This window comes from Balaenoptera borealis (assembly GCF_965194805.1).
Source record: "Balaenoptera borealis genome assembly, chromosome: 2".
Classification (NCBI taxonomy): domain Eukaryota; kingdom Metazoa; phylum Chordata; class Mammalia; order Artiodactyla; family Balaenopteridae; genus Balaenoptera; species Balaenoptera borealis.
This window is the reverse complement of record NC_138867.1, coordinates 30,896,406-30,915,185: the sequence shown is the minus strand read 5'-3', so window position 1 is coordinate 30,915,185 and position 18,780 is coordinate 30,896,406. Positions and strand designations below refer to the sequence as shown.

The window sequence follows — 18,780 nt, the reverse complement described above, 5'->3', positions numbered from 1 at the left end:
CAGTACAGTGGAACTGGTGTTTGCCAGGGCCCACTTAGACCGATTCAAGTGGGAATTAAATTTAAGTGTTTCAAATGAAAAGAGGTGTTAGAACATTTTAAATTTCTCAGTGTTAGAACATTTTAAATTTCTCTGCAGGTTGAAATATATAGTTTCAATTTGACCTTCTGCTTAACACTGATGTATATAAAAGCAGTCACCTACACATTGTCACTTGACCCCAGCCACTGTGAGGCCAAAAGCACAAGAATGTGAAGAGTGAGTCCTGGGGAATTTGGCTTGATGGCATTCACTCTGATTGCAGATATCAGAGCAGGAACTAGAGCCCCAGAATTTGGGCTGTTATTCTGCTCTCCAGTCTCTGGCACTGACCTTTATAGACCCAGCATGAACATCTCAGCTAACTAAATGAATTATTGTTTAGCTCGCAATTTGACCTTGTAGCCGCAGGGACTTAATGACTTTTAAAAACTGCTTTTTGTGTCAGAAAAAAAAGTTCTTGGATTTTTAATGCCATTACCCCTAATTCTCAAAAGAACTTTCCCAGATGGGTACTATTATTCCCATTTTACAAATGGAGAAACTGAGGATCACAGAACAGCTTATACAAAGCCATAGACCCTTTAATAAGTAAGAGAGCCAAGATTTAGGCAGCAGTCCCTGACCTAAGTCAGAGCATCTGGAGAAGCGTGGAAAATAAGAAGAGGAGGCCGAAGGAGAAGTGGGGGGAGAGGAGGATAGAGAGGAGAAGGAGGAGGGAGAGGAACCGAAGGAGATGGAGGGAATACGGGCTGGCAGGAAGTGGGGGAGGAGTGGAGGGAGGGGAAATGGAGCCGAAGGAAATGAAGGAGTGGGATGGGAGGTGAAGGGAGGGACGGGGAGGGAGAAGCAAGGAAGAGAAGGGAGAGAAGAAGGAAACGATGAGAATCAACTTCCCACTCCCAGACTCTAGAACGTGGGGTGAAGGAGCCAGTTAGGAGGCCAGCAACCAGATTTCAGAACTAGTGAGTCCCAGTACCAAGTGCACGCGTGAGCACTATGGGTTTAGATGTTTCCCAAGCTTTTCTTATCTAATAGTTATAGTTTTATTTTATGCACAGATACTACTTGCCCATTCAACTCGTGATCCTTATTGCTTAGAGAAAGACTAAGTTAAAATCGTGAATTGACTTAAAGAAAAATATTAGGTGAGTAATAGTCCAGGAGGTGATTCTAGATGGCCTGGGACACAAATGTGTGACGTTTGGGAAATTCTGCTAGGCCGTGACCACATCCCACCGTCCCACAGTCAGGAACACAGACTTGGCTGCGATGTCGATTTGGAATGTTACGAACCTGACAGCCTTCTTGCCTTGTGTCTGTGTTTCAATAGAAGGGCAAGTCCGAAGAACTTCTGAGCGCCCTGGGCTGCCAAGACTTCCCTCCCACTTCCGACTGCGAGGACTTACTGGTGGAGTTCTTAGAGGTGGATGACAGTGAAGGCCAGCAGCTGATGCCGGCTCACTCCAAAGAGCACCCGGGGCAAGGCGTGAGGCCCACACACTTGGATCCCGACAGCGACTCTGGCCGGGGCAGCTGCGACAGCCCTTCCCTTTTGTCTGAAAAGTCTGATGAACCTCGGGCCAATCCCTCCAAGTTCCACACTCCTGAGGGCCTTGAGAAGGCAGAGAAACCCGAAACAAACGTTACCCAGCCCCAAGACCCTCAGAGCACAAGCGTGGAAGGCAAAATCCCCTCTTTTCATGCCAGCGGATCCCAATCTTCAACGTGGCCTTTGCTGCAGCCCCCCAGCCTGCCCTACCCCAGATCATCTTACCACAGCGTTGCTGATGTGTGCAAGCTGGGCCTGGGCACGGCAGGTGCTGCATCCGCTTTGTTGGACGAAACAGACACACATGCTTTAAAACCCTCGCAAACCATTGAGACAGGCGGGGAAAGGAAGGCAGCTGAGCAGAGGGAGTCAGAAAGCTTCCGTTCCAAGACTGACCAAGACGCGGCACGGCTGCTGCCCCAGGACAAGACCCCCTCGATCTCTGCTAGACCCCTGGAGTACGTGGAGATCCACAAAGTCAGCAAAGATGGAGCGCTGGCACTGCTCCCGAAACCAAACGAGAACAGCGGCTGGGCGGAGAGGACCAGCACCCCTGAAACCAGCAAGGAGTACTCGAAGGTGTCCCGGGTGATGGATAACAACATCCTGGTGTTGGTGCAGGATCGGCGAGCGCAAGACCTGGCTCCGCTTGAAGAACCAGCCAAGGAGGCCCCGCCATCCCTGCCACAGATTCCGGCCGAGGTAGACCTGGCCTCCTTCCCCGCGGCCCCGAGCAACTGCAGACTCCAGCTCGGTGGGTTGGATTACCTGCATCCCACAGGCTTTATGCACTCCTTTCAGTGAGAGCTTGATTCATGGAAGGATGGGTTAAAATGTGATTCTCCTTCAGGTAACACTACAGAGTACATGAAATGCACTCTACCAGAGAAGGCTCGAGAACGGGGTTGGAATGGCACTACCAAACTCCCAGGTCACTCCTCTTCATGATCCATTTTCAACCAGTTGCCTCTTTCTCCAACAGCTGATTCCAGAGCAAATCGTTTAGTTTCGTGTGATTTGTAGATTTACGTTTTGCTATCAGTTATAAAATTATGTGTTCAATGAAATAAAAGCACATTGCTTAGTATTCTTGAGGGACAGTGCCAATAGGTATATCCCCTGGAACAGGCTTTCATGGTCTGGTATGTGACAGAAGGATATGAACTAGTCAAAACTGTTTACCACAGGAAGATGGTAGATATGAGAAAAATGCCATGAAAACCACTTTTGAAGACCAATTGCTTAACCTTTGCACTCCTCTTTCATTTTATTAGGATTGACCAAATTAAACACACTTAAAAAAAAGAGTGCATTCTAGAACACCTGACAAATTGTTTACATCCGTTCCTATTACCTTAATGACGCATTGCCAATATGCAAATAAAAAGGATGCCTCCGATTTTTTCTTAAAATAGTTTGAACTTATTAAGCATGGATTTTCCCCCCCCCCTAAATTGTATTTCATTCTGAAGTTTCTGAAGAATAGAGTTTTAGAAAGTGAAATTTTCTTACATAAGAGGCAAATGAGTTTCATGTGGTGAATCCTTCTAAAATGTTTTCCTGCTTCATTTCAGCATGATAGATAATTTATTACACACCCTAGTCTTCTGTTAGTGAAAAAAAATCCCAAAAGACTAACTTTAATTTAAAAGATAATCGCTAATGGAAGTACTGCCTTACTGTACATACAAATTCTACTTTAATATAAACCCGTAAGTTTAACAATGTATTTTTGAAGACTATTTTTCTATCACTTAGGTAAGTAAAACACTGTTTTCTACCTTCCCAGGACAGCTGTTTACCTATTCAGTGGGTACAGTATTTTCTGCTTTGTGGTTATAAGGACTATTTACAGTACAGAGTGATATATGCAGTCCCTGTTTGTGGAATAAAATGCCACACCAACCCAAAGCCCACTGAGGAATATGAAGCGGATGACAATATTCAGTTTCCAACACAATGTAGTATAGTTTAGCTGATTCTTTTTTATCTCCAGGATACTTTAAACAACAATCACAGAGCTAGAGTTTTAGGGCTCTCCACAGACCGGAAATTACTTCTTTGTAATTTAGGGCTACTCCAGGGCTTCTGCTCTTCTCTGGGTGAATATTCATAAAGCTACAATGAAAAAGGAGAGTGGTAACATCTAACGCACTGTCCTAGAGAGAGGGTTCTTGTTCTGCTTTTCTGAACGATCTTGGGCAGGAAGGACATTTTAAGTAAAGCCAGGAGTTCGTGTCTCTCAGGAGTAGATCCAGCAGATCCACTTGCAAAATGTTGGCAGAGGCAGGGAGAGCACTCACGTCAGAAGTATCCAAAGAAAAGTTCCAAGAAACCAGGCATCTGTGGATTAGCGGGAACCACTACAAAGGCCAGGGTATGGAGGTCGGAAGCCCCAAGTCAGTTCCAAGGGCAGGCTCTCCAAGGGCAGTCAGAAGCCTGGATCTCCATTTGAAAGAGCACATCCATGACTCATTGACGTGCCTGCCTCTATGTCCATTTCACCTGACAGCAAATCCATTTCTGTGTCCACTCACTAGCTGGAACATAGAGAATTTGAGCTCCCTCTGTGAGCTAAATATTCCAGCCCAATGAGTCCATGTTGATAGGAACTGGACTCAGAAGTGGCCTGATGTGTGAAAGTGAACACATTGCCAGAGCTTCCAGAAATGCAAAAGTAATAAATCTGAGGCTCTATTCTCCAAATATGCAAACAACATGTTAAGAGTGAGGGGGCTATTTGGGAAAGCTGTCCAAGTTTATTCAATCCCCTAGATCCTGGCTACTCAAAATATGGTCTGACCAGCTACATCAGCATCCCCTGGGCGCTGCTTGGAAATGCAGAATCTCCACCCCACCCCGGCCTCAAACCCACAGAATCAGAATCTGCATTTTGCTAAGATCCCCAGATGATTCACGTGCGCAGTGAAGTTTGAGAAGCATTGCCCGAGATGATCATTTCCACTAAAGCTTATTTTAGTGCAAGGAGCAATCCTCTCCTGCAAAGTACAGGTCGAGTCTATTTGACTTGCACTGAACAGCACTGTAAGAAAAAGGCATCATTTTTTAAAACACATTAGTGGTTTAGGATTCACATAATGGTAGAGAATGACCTGCAAAAGTACACACAACTTCTAAGAGGGCCAGGGAATATATTCCACCTTGAGAGGCATTGACAAAAGACTCTGCCCTTCAAAGCCGATACAGACTAAACCTTTCCCCAAAACAGTCCAATCTCCTCCAAGATGTATATCAATCACTCTGATAGTATGAAATTCAAAAATAGTCTGCTTTTGATATATAATTTGGCATATATGGAAAAAAATGTCATGGCTGAAGACAAACTAAATCCTTAAAAAAACACCAAGTAAATTACTACCACTTGTTAACTAAAGCCAAGGCTATAATTCTATGGTCAGTTAGCACTCTTTAATAAACTGTGTTTTTTTCATGGTCTAGCCTATTTTCTGTGAAGGAATTCCCTAGTCGAATGAAAGTATGCAGATTGGGGGTCAAGAGACCCAGCTTCTAATGCTAATTATGTTACCTTAGACAGATCAACTCCCTTCTCTGGGCCTCAGTTTCCTCTGAAGGAAATGTTAGGCCGGATAATCTCTAATGTCCTTTTAAACTCCGACTCCTTGATTCCATGATTCACTGAATAGTGTCCAGCAAAGATAATTAACCAATGCCTTGTATCATAATTAAGCTAACAAATAGTTGCCCTTTATCATAGAAATACAAGTCCTCTTCAACGATGTGCTCATTTTATTTCACTTGCAAATCATCAAGTCCAACTGATCTTAACATATTGCACATGCATTTTATACATCATGTAGGTATAGAATCATAGTCTAAGATTATGTGCAAATATGTGTGTAGAGAGAAGAGGCATGAGATATTTTTAAAAAGACATTGAAAGAGGCTTTGAGTTTTAGAAAGAAAAACACTTTTCTTATATCAGGTGGCTGATTCTGGTTTGTTTTTTTTTCTCCCATGGGTTATGCACCACCATTGCACGTTTGGTTTTAAAAGCCTTAAGCTTTTAATTATAAAGGTCATATTTTTATAAACAAACACTTAAATATTCAAGTTACAAAGCACACGGAAAGGGATAGCCAATGGATGATTTATGGACGCTTATAACTCAAACTGCAAAATCTTCTCTGGTCAGTTTTAGCAAATGTGTACAAGTCACCTCAAATGAGCACAAGTTATAATCAGCCATGTCACTGACATTTAACAGACTCTCCATCTCCTAAGTGCCTAAGGCCAATCCTGGTAGGCGGTTATGTACTAAATACTTGCTTTCACTGGTTTGGGCCAAAGCTGGTCAATCCCTTACCATCTGTACGAGATGAAGGAGTTTGACTGTCCTGTAGTGACCCAACTGAACGGGAGAATCCGATGAACAACCAGAGGCACCTGAGCCCCAGGGTGCAGCTTGACTAAGGAGGGTCCGTCCCCAAATCTGCCTCTTTCTCCAGGCTGCCCGCCGCTGCCCATCACTGGCAGAAAGACTTGACTCTGCCTGTAGTAATTTCGCTATCTCCTTAGAGTAGACATGAAAGAAACAGATTTGTACACATCTTACAAAGTGCCTTTCTTTACTTTTTTATTTTTTTGAAGTTTCCTTTTTGCAAGAAAAGTGAATCGATTAGAAAGTAAATCTTACATTTTAGATAAATGAATGAAAAAGCCAGAAAGGGAATGACTAAACGGTCCAAGGTCCAATCAGCAACTATTGAGTGGATTTTAATTTATTGTTTCATTGAATTGCCACAGAGCTGATGTGAATAGTGTAACTTACTTTGTCTGACAAGAAATTGACTCTGGCTAGGATTTTGGAATAAGCCTGCCACCCTGTTACTTGAGACCCTCAATTTGAAAACACATTAATGTACTTCTGAATGGCTTCGACTTGCATGCCAGGGCCTTAGAAGGGCAACGCATGCACCGTGGAAATTTGCACACATGCAGAAAGATGTAAAGGCCTCTGGATTACCATCCGCAGGGTTGCTAACGTAGATTTGTCATTGATGAAAGCCTCGTGTGTACTTCAGTGAACCAATTTCTTTTTCAGCCCAAGCATAATTGTGCTGTTGCTAGGGTAGTGGGCTGAGCACTCAATTTCCAGGTCGAGGTCATCCTGCTGCCACTAAACAGGCTGTGTGATCTTAGGCAAGTCCTTTAAACTCTAGCCACTTGTTCCCTCACCTGTTAAACGAGTGGATTGGCCTAAAATGTTTCTAAGACCCCTTCCGGCTCTAACTGTCTTTGATGCTCATGATCTAAGTAAAGTCCAGGGTTTCCGTAGAAGGCCCAGGGACAGTACAGGGAAATATTGCTGGTGTGGCCTTAACCTGGAGCAGTGGACCATGTGGCTGTGACACTGCTGAAGAGAAAAACAGATCCATTCCTCCAAGTCAGATCGATTTCATTCAGCATCCTTGCTTCTTCTCTTCTCCTTAGCTGTCCAACTTGTAGGCTTCTTATGCTCTCACTCCAGGGCCTTTATTTTTCCTGAGAGTTCATTATGTGCAGTAGCAGCCACAGGATTTGCAAGAAACTACATTATGCATAAACGATGACTTTGGCCTGAGTCAAAGGACTGAGTCAAATGTTAAATCAGCCACACAGATATCAAGACCCAGGTTGAGGGTCACAAGTTACCCCATTTAAAGGTCCTCAGGCTTAGAGATTCTAGCCCAATTCATTCATTCATTCATTCAAAGGCCATTAATAAATCCAGCTACATTGACGACTCGGCCGTGGAGGTCTTAAGCAGAAACTTAAAAACACAAAATGATTGCTTGAGAGCTTATGACCTAACCAGAAGTTCTACTTATAGTTATGGCCTGGACTTATTTCATGATCAGTATACATGTCATCTGCAAATCAGACAGGAGTTCTCTCCCTAGATTTGTGTCTTTCAAGAAGGTGATTTTTGGTCTGAGACCATTACATGGTATCTATTTCAATAAAAGGAAAGAGATAGAAAGATAGGGTGTTTCCAAATGTTTGGGCATCTTAGGATTCCACAAAATGCCGAGAGTAGCCTGCTAAACCCAAATTTTATTGGACATAGTCACTCTATTATCTATTCAGTGTTCTGAGTTTATGGCTAAGAGATGTACGTAACTCACAACACCATATGCCCACGACTGTTTTGTCCACATTGATTCCTTTGATTTATGCTCTGATTTCATGTCAGGAAGCACTGGGATGTGTAAAGGGGAAAAACGTGTACTGTTTACATGGTTGTTGTCAGTGAAGAGAGAGACCCTTAGATAATCACAGTCTATTAGTTAACCTTTTACCTGCTGCTGATTAAAAAGAAAAAACAATTAACTCTAAAAACTTTAGCTACTTAAGTAGCAATATCAAAAATGATAGTTTAATAGTTATGGTCAAATTATGCTTCACGTGGATACACTTCAAAACCCAGTCTGAGTTTTTTCCATGCAAATTTCACAAATCCTGAGGGGGCAAAATATCTTGTTGTTGTGTTATCTGAGATTGAAAAACTATATGGCAACGATTTTCCTGAACAGCAATTTGTTTTATAAAATTCCTGATAAAATGATTTGGAAGCTTTAAAAGTAACTACCTCCCTTCTTGTTCTAATGTCCTTCCTTCAAACTGCTTATCATTTAGAAATGAAAGATGTCACATCTCCCACTTCGACTATTTTCAGTGCTATAGCTGTGTATTTGCCATGTGATATTCCTGACTTTAAAGTAGCTGTTATATGATTTTATATTATATTGCTTTATGTGGTTCAAAAACTGTATGACACATTGAGATATATGATCCTCCTGTTGTGAAACTCACCATGTAATACAAAGGAAAATAATTATTTAATGACTTAGAATCTATCTATATGTATTTCAGTATGATTGTTTCTATGTCTGGAAAACAAAACTGAAAAAAATATGTAATCATATCTTTCTGATGAAACCATGAATGTACTAACTTTTTTCTTAATCTTGTCTAGAAGTAGTATAAGTTGCCCTTGTACAGCTGCTCTGGGGTAAGTGTTTAAAGTACAATCCAACAACTGTTTAAAAGTCAACCCCCCCAGCTTTGCTTCATGTGACCTCTTATACTTCTTGAATGTTATTTGCATCATGAGGCTTGTTTTTCTGCTTGATCAGTCATTTCAGACAATTTATGTGTCTCACGCGGAAACCGAAGCAACCTATAGAACCGGACTGTTAGGTGATCTGTCTTCTGTAAAGCCATATTGAAGTGAAGGCTATGGAATAGCAAAAGGTTCCATATTTTCAAAGTTACCACTACCTCTGCTTTTTCTCTCTTCCCAGAAAATGCCAAGCAAAATTCTTAAACATTACATAGGAAATTAGAAGTGATTTTTACAATATGTTACTGGGGTTTTGTTTTGTTTTTACATGACAATACACCTTCTAACACCAGTCAGTAGGTTTATGCTAGGTTTTCTCAATAACCATTTTTCCATTTTATAAAAACTGGCTGACGAATAAGAGCCAGAAAGAATACATAGTAAGTCACCAGGTAAAAACCAACAAAACTATAGACGCAGATTTTTTCCTAACTGTAAGTCACCTCAAGGTGGCTACCCAAAGCCACGATAGCGATATTTCTCACAATTTGACTTCCCTGAAGCCCCTAGAAATAAACCTTTTCCTTATTTGATTTTAACCATCAAAGATATTATGGTATGGGGAAAATCAGCCATATATCAGAAATAATCTTGTTTTGATTTTGAAAACTCATTTCTACATGAACTTATGGTAATGCCTATTTTTTTTAGCCTTAAAGAATTATAGAAGACTATAGTCATCTGATTCATCTTGCATCTTTAATTCTGTAAATCTTTGGTTATTGCACATTGTGCTTTCTCTTTCCCATGGATTTATTCATTTGTCTCCTTCCATTCTGAGGGTGCAATACGGACAGTTAAATCCTTGTCAGCAGTGTGGGAGATTCTGCTAATCGCTATTACCAGAGCATCTTCATTTTTACCGCACGCCAAAAACAACGCTTGCCAAACAAAATCATCCCAGTAACATGTGATCAGCCAAACAAAATCATCCCAGTAACATGTGATCATTATATTTCTATTCATGCTGTTGAAAACACCCAGCTCAGTGCCTGGCTCAGTAAATGCTTATTCCCCTTGCCTCCCCTTCCTCTATTTATTTTTATTTGATATGTAAATAGCAAAATAACACATTCATGGCTGAAACAATTTTCTTGATGGATTTTTGCTGCTAAGGATCTATAATCCAGAAATTGTTTATGTAAATTGGACCAAAACAATTTTCCTCCTTTCTCTTCACCCTTCCACATGATTGCAAAACGTAATCTCCCTCCTTCACCCCATCTCTCACACAAGAAGCTGCTAAAAATAACGTGAGATGGAACCAAGCACATGGGGATCAGATCAGAGAAGCTCATTTAAGTATTATAAAATAAAGGTAAAACCAAGCCATTAAAAAATGGAATGCTTTTGAACAGTATGATTCATCCATATTACTAACAACATCTTTTCTGACCAAATTCATTGGATTAAGTGTAAAATGATAACTTTTTACTTTTAATGGATCTAGACCTAGAAATCTTTACCTACTGTTTATGCTTGTGTTACAGAATTGTGGGATGGTGTGGGGTTTGCCTTACAAATTCTTCTTTGCCTCCTAAATCCCCTAATGCCATGTGTCACCAGGGAATGAGAAATTTCTCATTTAGTGAGTATCACTCCCTAAAACTTGGCTTCTGTCAAAGAAACACTGACTCCCCCATGCTTACCTTGGTGCCATCTGCCTTTAATTACTGGACACACTTTTACTTTTAAGCTGGAAAAAATTGTAGTGTTAGTCACCAGACACGGCGTTCATATAATTAATGACGAGTTGGAAAAGTAATGTGTAGCTAATTTTCCAAAATTATCGCATGTGCTTTCCTAAAAGAAAACAGAAATTATATGTTGCCACATCTTGCCAGAACCATATCTGAAACCTTAACCCCACTAAACTCTACAACTTACTAACCAACTTTTACACATTCTAAATCCCCCACTATTTTGAGGGACTGGGAGATATAATATCTATTTAACAGAAACCTTGAAATCTTGGGGCTGGGAGATAGGGCAGGACTATAGGAAATGGGGTTATTGAAAAGCCTCCAATAGGACCTTACTGGCCAGGGAAGCAGATTCTTGCAGATTTACTTCTGAGAATCCTTCTGAAGAATGCAAGTGAGACAAAACCCATACTATAAAACATATTCTACTTTGGAGGTCTCGACACTTAAATTGGGATTCTTTCGTCTACAACCTGGCCTACTCACCTCACCCCTCAACTCCTGCTGCCCATACAAGTGTTAAGCATTTTTCTCTTATTATGATCAGGTTCACATTAAAACTTACACTTACAAACAGACTTGAAGCACAGATACTTTTACGAATGTGACAAAATATTTTTTAAGTAAAGGCTAGAGGGTGTTAGTCAAACACCACATGGATTGTCGGTTGGCGAACACTGGTATAAGCTAAGGGAGCTCAGGAATTTTTATTACTGTATTTATAAATGTGTTTGAAAGAATTTGTAAACATCACAGGTACATTTTTAAGGTGACACACATTCGCTGCATAAATTATTAGAAATTATAAAATGAGCTTCAATGACATTTGCCAGTAGTTTTGCTTCACATGATCAATATTGATATTGTTACTGAACTATGTAATCTCATGATACATTTTTCATTACTTTTTCAGAGCAACTGCTTTTGCAACGGTAGCAATGGTTAATTTAAATTGAATCAATAAATCACTTCTTAAGCAATGATTTTTGGAGGGTCTTTTTCTGTATATGTGAAACACGTATTTTATATATAATAAGTTTGGGGGTTTTTTTTCTTTGTTTCAACAAACTTTTTTGGGACATATTTTTTTTAGAAGAAGGAAAAAAACAGCAATCTAAATACTAACGCAGACACATGCTAAAATATTTGGCTTAGAACACTCATCCAAGGCATTTTTTTTCCAGGCATGCATTCTTGTACTCCTCTTTCAACATATTCTCTGATTTCATTTCCTACTAATTCTAAATCAAAACTGACATCTTGCTTCCAACCCAGCTAAATTCTACATCTTCTCTTTCCACTGCCCTCAAGTTCCTCCAGTCTTTAGCCATTTGCCAGACCCAAGCTTTAAAAATGCAAACATGCTTGGAAGCACTCAGAAGTTCCTTGGGCCTTCTGAGAACAACAAAGATGACAGGTTCCAAATCTGATAAACAACCAGCTCTCCCAAATGAAGCTTAAGCCACAAATCTCAGCACCGACAATACACATTTTCTTTTGTTTGCTTCCTCCGACCTGGAATTATCCCATGTCTTCACTTAGAACTCCAGCTGTAATTGACTCTTCCATTTATAATATTTTGTCTATTGCATAAAATATTTCATACACTCTTGAAAATTAGGGAGGATGATACAACAAAGATCCACTTACCAACACCCAAATTTCACAAATATTACCTTTTTTCCATACCTTTTCTTTTTTTTTTTAAACATCTTTATTGGAGTATAATTGCTTTACAATGGTGTGTTAGTTTCTGCTGTATAACAAAGTGAATCAGCTATACATATATATATCCCCATATCTCCTCCCTCTTGCGTCTCCCTCCCATCCTCCCTATCCCACTCCTCTAGGTGGTCACAAAGCACCAAGCTGATCTCCCTGTGCTATGTGGCTGCTTCCCACTAGCTATCTATTTTACATTTGCATACCTTTTCTTTTTAATAACTGAAACATGATGGATGCAGGAATTGGCATCCCTCAATAACCAAATTCTCTATCTCCCTCTCCAGTGGTAACCACAACCCTACAGTTGTATATCCTTCCTGGACATTTTAAAAATGCATTTACTTCATACATATGTAGCTATAAACAATATATATAATTATTCTCGTGTTTATAAATTTTACATAGATAATAACATATATCATTACTCACCTTGATTTTTTTTTCATTCAGCATTGGGTTTTTGAGATCCAAACAGCTCCAGTTGATTGGTTTTTATCTGCTGTATGCAGTTGTGTACATATGTAAAATTTATTTGTTAATCCCTGTGTTGATCAACTTTCCATTTCCACTATTATAAATGACTCTGCAATGAATATTCTTATGCAAGTTTCACATTTTAAGTGTTTGCAAGACTTTCTCCAGAATGTACATCTAGAAGTGAAATTATTGGATCATATGGGACACATATGTTAACATTTTCTCAATACTGATAAATTGCTCTCAAAGCGGTTGTACCAATGTCTACCCCAGTCAGCAGTGTAGGAGTTCACTCCTTAATCATTACCTAGTATTGTCAGATATTTAATTTTTGACAATTTGATGAGCATAAAATAATTTATTGTTGCCATTTTAATTCTCATTGTCCTAATGAATCCATTCTGGATCTAAATAACTCATCCCTGATTTGCTCATCTTTTATGCCATCATTGTCATCTTCTGAGTCCCTACATAAGCGTAAGTCTTAAGTCTGGGCTTCTATTCCAGTCCAGTGGTCTCTTTATCTATCCATGCTCCAATGTTCCCCTGTTTTATTACCCTAGTTTTATGCAGTCTTGCTATCTGGTAAATTAATTCCTACACCTCCATACCTTCTTCAAAATTATTCTGGCAATTCTGGGCCATTTACTCATCACATGAATTTTGAGATAAGCCTATCAACTTTCCTAAAAACTTGTTCTGGGATTTAAATTGTTGTTAATAGAATTTATGTATTAATTCTGGGAGAAATCACATCTTTATAATATTGTTTCTTCCTAATCATGAACATGGTATATCACTTCATTTACTTTTGTTTTTAATAAAGCTTTATGATATTCATCATAAATGTCTACATGTGTTTTATTAGATTCATTCCTAGGCACCATAATATTTTTGTTGCTATTGCAAATGGTATCTTTTTAAAGATTATCTTACTCTAAGTGGTTTCTGCTTGTATATAGGAACCACTGATTTTTTTAATATTGATCCTGTATCCTGAAACCTTATTGAACTCTAATTATTAATCCTTGTAATTTGTAAGTTTTCTTGGATTTTCCATTTTTACAACTATATCATCAGAATGTAACAACTGGGTTTTCTTCTTTTCTGATCCTTATAACTCTTATATCTTTCTCCTGATCTATTTCTTGGGGTTGGATTTCCAGTAGAAGCAGAATAGTGGACATTCTTTGTTGATCCTGCCATGAAAGAAAATGCTACTAAAAGTTCACCATTAAGTATGTTTCCTGTAGGTTTTTGCAGATACACTTGGCTATGTTAAGGAAACTCCTTTCTATTCCTTGTTTGCTAATAATATTTTTTTTATCTTGAATTGGTGTTAAAGGCTCTCAAATTTATTTATATGATAATGTGACTTTTCTCTGTTATTCAGTTAACATGTAAATTATAACAGAGAATTTATTTAGAGAAAATACTTTAATATTAAATTACCCTCACATTCTTGGAATTAATTCTACTTGGTCATGATGTATTTTTGCAATCTTTGCTGCATTCAATTTGGTAACATTTTATTTAAGAATTTTACATTTATGAGATTCATCTTTTGTGCTGCTTAAGATATAATTTTCTGAGGTGATTTGTAAATAAGTTAAAATCTTCTAGAATTATAGAAATTCCTCTTTCTCCTTGTAATTCTATCCATTTTTGCTTTATATATTTTGAGGCCATATTATTAGGTGTATCTTCCTAACAAATTATTCCTTTCATCATTAAATATGATCCCCTTTATCCTTAATGACTCTTTGTCTTAAAACCCTTATTTTTCTTTTCTGATACTGATATTGCTACACTAGTTTTCTTTTGGGTGGTAATTCTTTGATGAATCTCTTTCCATTCCTTTACTTTCAATTGTTTTATGTCATTATGTTTTAAATATTTCTTTTATAAACAGGATATGACTAGATTTTGTTTTCTCATTCTACTTGAGAATTTTTTCTTTTAGATGATAAATCAGTTCCCTTTTTCTCATTTGATGCAATCTTCCTTCATTTTTCATTTGCAATCTAAATCTATTTGCAATTTGTCATTTAAATCAAACAATTCTGTAACAGTCATTATAGGAATGGGATATAAGTAAAGGTCCTAGTCAGCTAATTCACTGTATCTGAGGGCCCAAACTTCAGGGCAGCTCCTCTCCCCTGCAGAATCAACTCCGGTCACAGGGAGCCAAATTCTGACAAATCTCATCCTGCTGAGATTGGGAGAGGCAGCATGCTTTGTTTGTGAAGTTCAAGGGAATGAACAACTGGAGAAATCCAACTGCTAAGGGGCCTATGCACAAAAATGTTTCTGCCATACATTCTACCAAAAAGGAATTAATTTGAACATTCAAGACCCTCCTTTTAACACTTCCTCAATTAAGTGATCTATTAGTCATTCAACTATATGCACTGTTGAACATCACTTGATGAGCATGTATGCCAGGCACTGGTTAGGATTCAGGAAGCATTAGGACGTGCTTTCTGCTCTCCCAGGGATCACAGTCTAGTGGGAAAGCTGGGGTAACCACTGTGTCCCCAAGTCTTACCAGGCTGACTTTAAAAAAATATTAACTCGGGGCTCCCCAGGTGGCACAGTGGTTAAGAATCCACCTGCCAATGCAGGGGACACGGGTTCAAGCCCTCCCTGGTCCGGGAAGATCCCACATGCCACGGAGTAACTAAGCCCAGGCGCCACAACTACTGAGCCTGCGCTCTAGAGCCCACGAGCCACAGCTACTGAGCCCACGTGCCACAACTACTGAAGCCTGTGCACCTAGAGCCCATGCTCTGCAACAAGAGAAGCCACCTCAATGAGAAGGCCCAAACCGCAGCAAAGAATAGCCCCCGCTCACCGCAACTAGAGAAAACCTGCATGCAGCAATGAAGACCCAACACAACCATAAATAAATAAATTTATTTAAAAAAAGAATTAACTCTAATAATTCCAGATGAGCTTTGCTCAAAGAGTTCATCCTAATAACTAAATTGAAGGACTTTGTACCATTTTTCAAGAAAATCAGTGCTGCCTGAAACTCTAAGCGTTGCAGTGTCTGAGCCTCACCTCCATGCAGTTCTTCTCCCCAGCACACCTGCCATCTCTGCCCCTCAGTCTCAACACCTGCGCATGCCCTCCTTCAGAGTCCGTTCCCTGAAATGGAATACCTGTCATAGGAGGTTTCATGTAAATTGGGTTTTATCTGAAATCTTTCCAAAATGTTTCCCTTTCCTTCAATCCGTCACTCCTAAATGAGTTAGGAGAGAGAAAGGATCACTTTGGAAAAGCTGTTATCTTACGGAACCTGCTCTGGTATTGACAGAAGGATTGGGGTCAAAGAGCAAAGCTCACTCAGGATTTAACTGATAAATCATTAGTGAACCTGTGTACAAATTTTAAAAACCCTATAATTATTAACATGACGACAGAATTTCCATGTTTCCTCTTTTGCCAATTATCTTTTTCAAAGAGAAATTCCAATATTTTCCTAGCTGGTGAAGTATATTCTGTATCTTCAAAGTAATTCATTATTTGGGAAATAGAGATGGCAAGTCTCTTGACTGATATCCTGTCCTTCCTATTTACCAGTCATGGGGTAGTTCCTCATCTTCTCTGGTCTTATAGAAAATGAAGAAAATTACACCTGATCTGCTTGAAGGAGAGAGAACAAAAAGAACCAGAGCAGAAGTCTCTTAACATCCCTTATAACTTGGAAATAATTTCTGTTTAATAGTCTTTTTACCTCTGAAACTAGAGGAAGATCTGGGAGTGTTATTTCAAATGCCTCCTAGATCGGGAGGGAACCCAAGTTTCCTCCTCATCCCAGTTTTCAGACTCAGTGGATATCACTGTAATTCTAAAAAGATCAAAAGACCCAACATCTTGGAAAACAACTTTGTGCCATGTTAGTTGAATTATAAACTGCCAACTTACTGGAGTGCATTTAAAACAGACATACATTTTGACCTAGAAATCCCTCTTCAAGTATTTCTCCAAAGGAAAAAACAGTTAATCTAGTGCACAAAGTTCTATGTCCTAGGATGCTGGGGAAAATATAGCTGTCCATCAATAGGGACTCAATAAAATGTATGTAGACTTCCAGCTTCTCCACCATGTAAAGGGCTTGGAAGATGTCACTCCCATTTTTACAAGAGGAAGCTGAACAAACTGAAAACCAATGACTTTTCTTGAACCCATCAGAGAAGTGAGGTTGCAGAGTGAAATGTCACTCTGAAATCTAGAAATACAGGCAGATCTTCAAAGTCACAGGCAAGACCTTCTTAACCTGGAGCCATAACTGGTAGAAATATTAAACAGTAATTTTGACAAATTGCCAGAGGCTGAGTGTGGACTAGCGTGAGAATAAGAAACTCCCTGGTTGCCAGAGTTTTAGGAGGACCCTTAACTTCTCTGGGCCTTACTTACGGGCACATCACCAGGTGAAGATCCCTTGTCATGGTGAAGATCCCTTCATTGCTCTGGCTGGGAAAGGGGAAGAGTAACTATCACACGATGTGCACAGAGACTTCACCTTAACAAAGATCTGTTCTCCGGGGCAGATGACTTTGCCAGAGCCCTATATCAGCTGTGTGAAAGGCATTGCTCCCACTGTAGCCGCTCTATGCTTCCTACCTCACCTAAGGGAGAAAGAAAAAGAACATAGTCAGAAGGGGTAAGGCTTCAAGGAAACAAACTGGGAAAACGAAGCCAGGGGAGGGAGTCGAGGGCGGAAAATTTTTTTAGTTTATACTTACAGAGAATTTATAGAGAAATACTTGTGAAGATCACAACCCAGTCCAGAGACATAGGCCCACTGAAAGACTAAGATCTAATCATAAGAGTTTTAAGCCTCCAGTATAGTAACAGTGGATTACAGCTGAAAGAGCTGCCTTGGCTCTATTTAGAGAGAATTTCTTAAGGAAACCCTAAGATAACAGGGGACAAAAACAAGGACACTAGAGGAATTTGAATCCTCTGGCACCTACAGTTACAGAAAACAAACACATCCCAGCTTCTAACCAGATTAACATAAAACCTCACAGTAAAGGCTTATTTACCTCAGGTCCTATTACCCAATACATCACAACCAGTTTTCATTAAAAAGTTGCAGGAATGCTAAAATGATAGGAAAAAAAAATACAGTCTGAAGAGGCAAAGTAAGCATGAGAACCAGACTCAGCTATAACACAAATACTGGAGTTATCAGACATTTTAAAATAATTACGATCAATACATTCAAGGCCCTAATGGGAAAGGCAGATATTATGTAATATCAAATGGTAATGTAAACAGAGAGATGGAAACTTCAAGAAAGAACTGAAAGGAATGCTAGAAATCAAAAACACATAACAACAGCAAACAGAAATGAAAAATGTCTTTGATTGGCTCATGAGTAGACTGAACACGGCTGAGGAAATAATCAGTGAACTCTGAAGATGGGTAATAGAAACTTCCCAGATTAAAATGCAATGAGAAAATATAGTGGGGGAAAAAAAAGATAACAGAACCTCCAAGAACTGTGGGACAATTTCTAAAAGTGTAATATGTGTATAATTGAAATATCAGAAGGACAAGAAAGAACAGGGAAAAACTATTGAAGTAACAGTGGCCAAGAATTTTCCAAAATTAAATAAAATATATCAAGAAATATTATGAAAGAATTAGGAGTGATGACCCAGATCTACATTTTTTGAATGAAAAGCTATATTATTGACTATAAGCAGTTTATGAAACGTCATGTATATACACAGGTACACACATAAAAAAAATTTCTGAAAGAACGTTTACTAAAATATAAAGGTTAGATTTTTTTGTGATTTTTACTTTCTCTCATGCTTTCTAGGCAGGCTTGAGTTTGTTGTTTTCACGAAAAGCATACATTACATTACAGTGATCAAAATAAACATTTTTCCTTTTAAATAAAGAAGGTACAACTTCCCACTGTGAAGTTGTTCAGAATGCTGTGTTTTGCTTTCCCACCCTAGGCAGCCCCTGATGCTGTTGGGTGCCTCTCACCATAACAGCCTTTAAACTTACAGCCCAAGAAAAATCTCAAATCCAAGGAGTTTATAGCCTCCAGTGCTCGCAGAAGCAAAATAGATCACAGCCCAGTAGAGCTGAGGAACACGTGCCAGACCTCAGGA

The 18,780-nt window shown here is 39.3% G+C and overlaps 1 protein-coding gene across 9 annotated transcripts in view; it reads left to right on the top strand.

The window, feature by feature from the left end:
• The window catches only part of PRLR (prolactin receptor), a 201,208-nt gene extending 184,125 nt beyond the window's left edge, over positions 1 to 17,083 (top strand). For all 9 annotated transcript variants that reach the window (XM_082382320.1, XM_082382325.1, XM_082382322.1 and 6 more), the window contains one exon: positions 1,373 to 17,083. In XM_082382320.1, coding sequence (XP_082238446.1) covers positions 1,373 to 2,395 — 1,023 coding nt within the window. In that variant the 3' untranslated portion in view covers positions 2,396 to 17,083. The remainder of the gene's footprint in view (positions 1 to 1,372) is intronic.
• Positions 17,084 to 18,780: the final 1,697 nt, after the last annotated feature.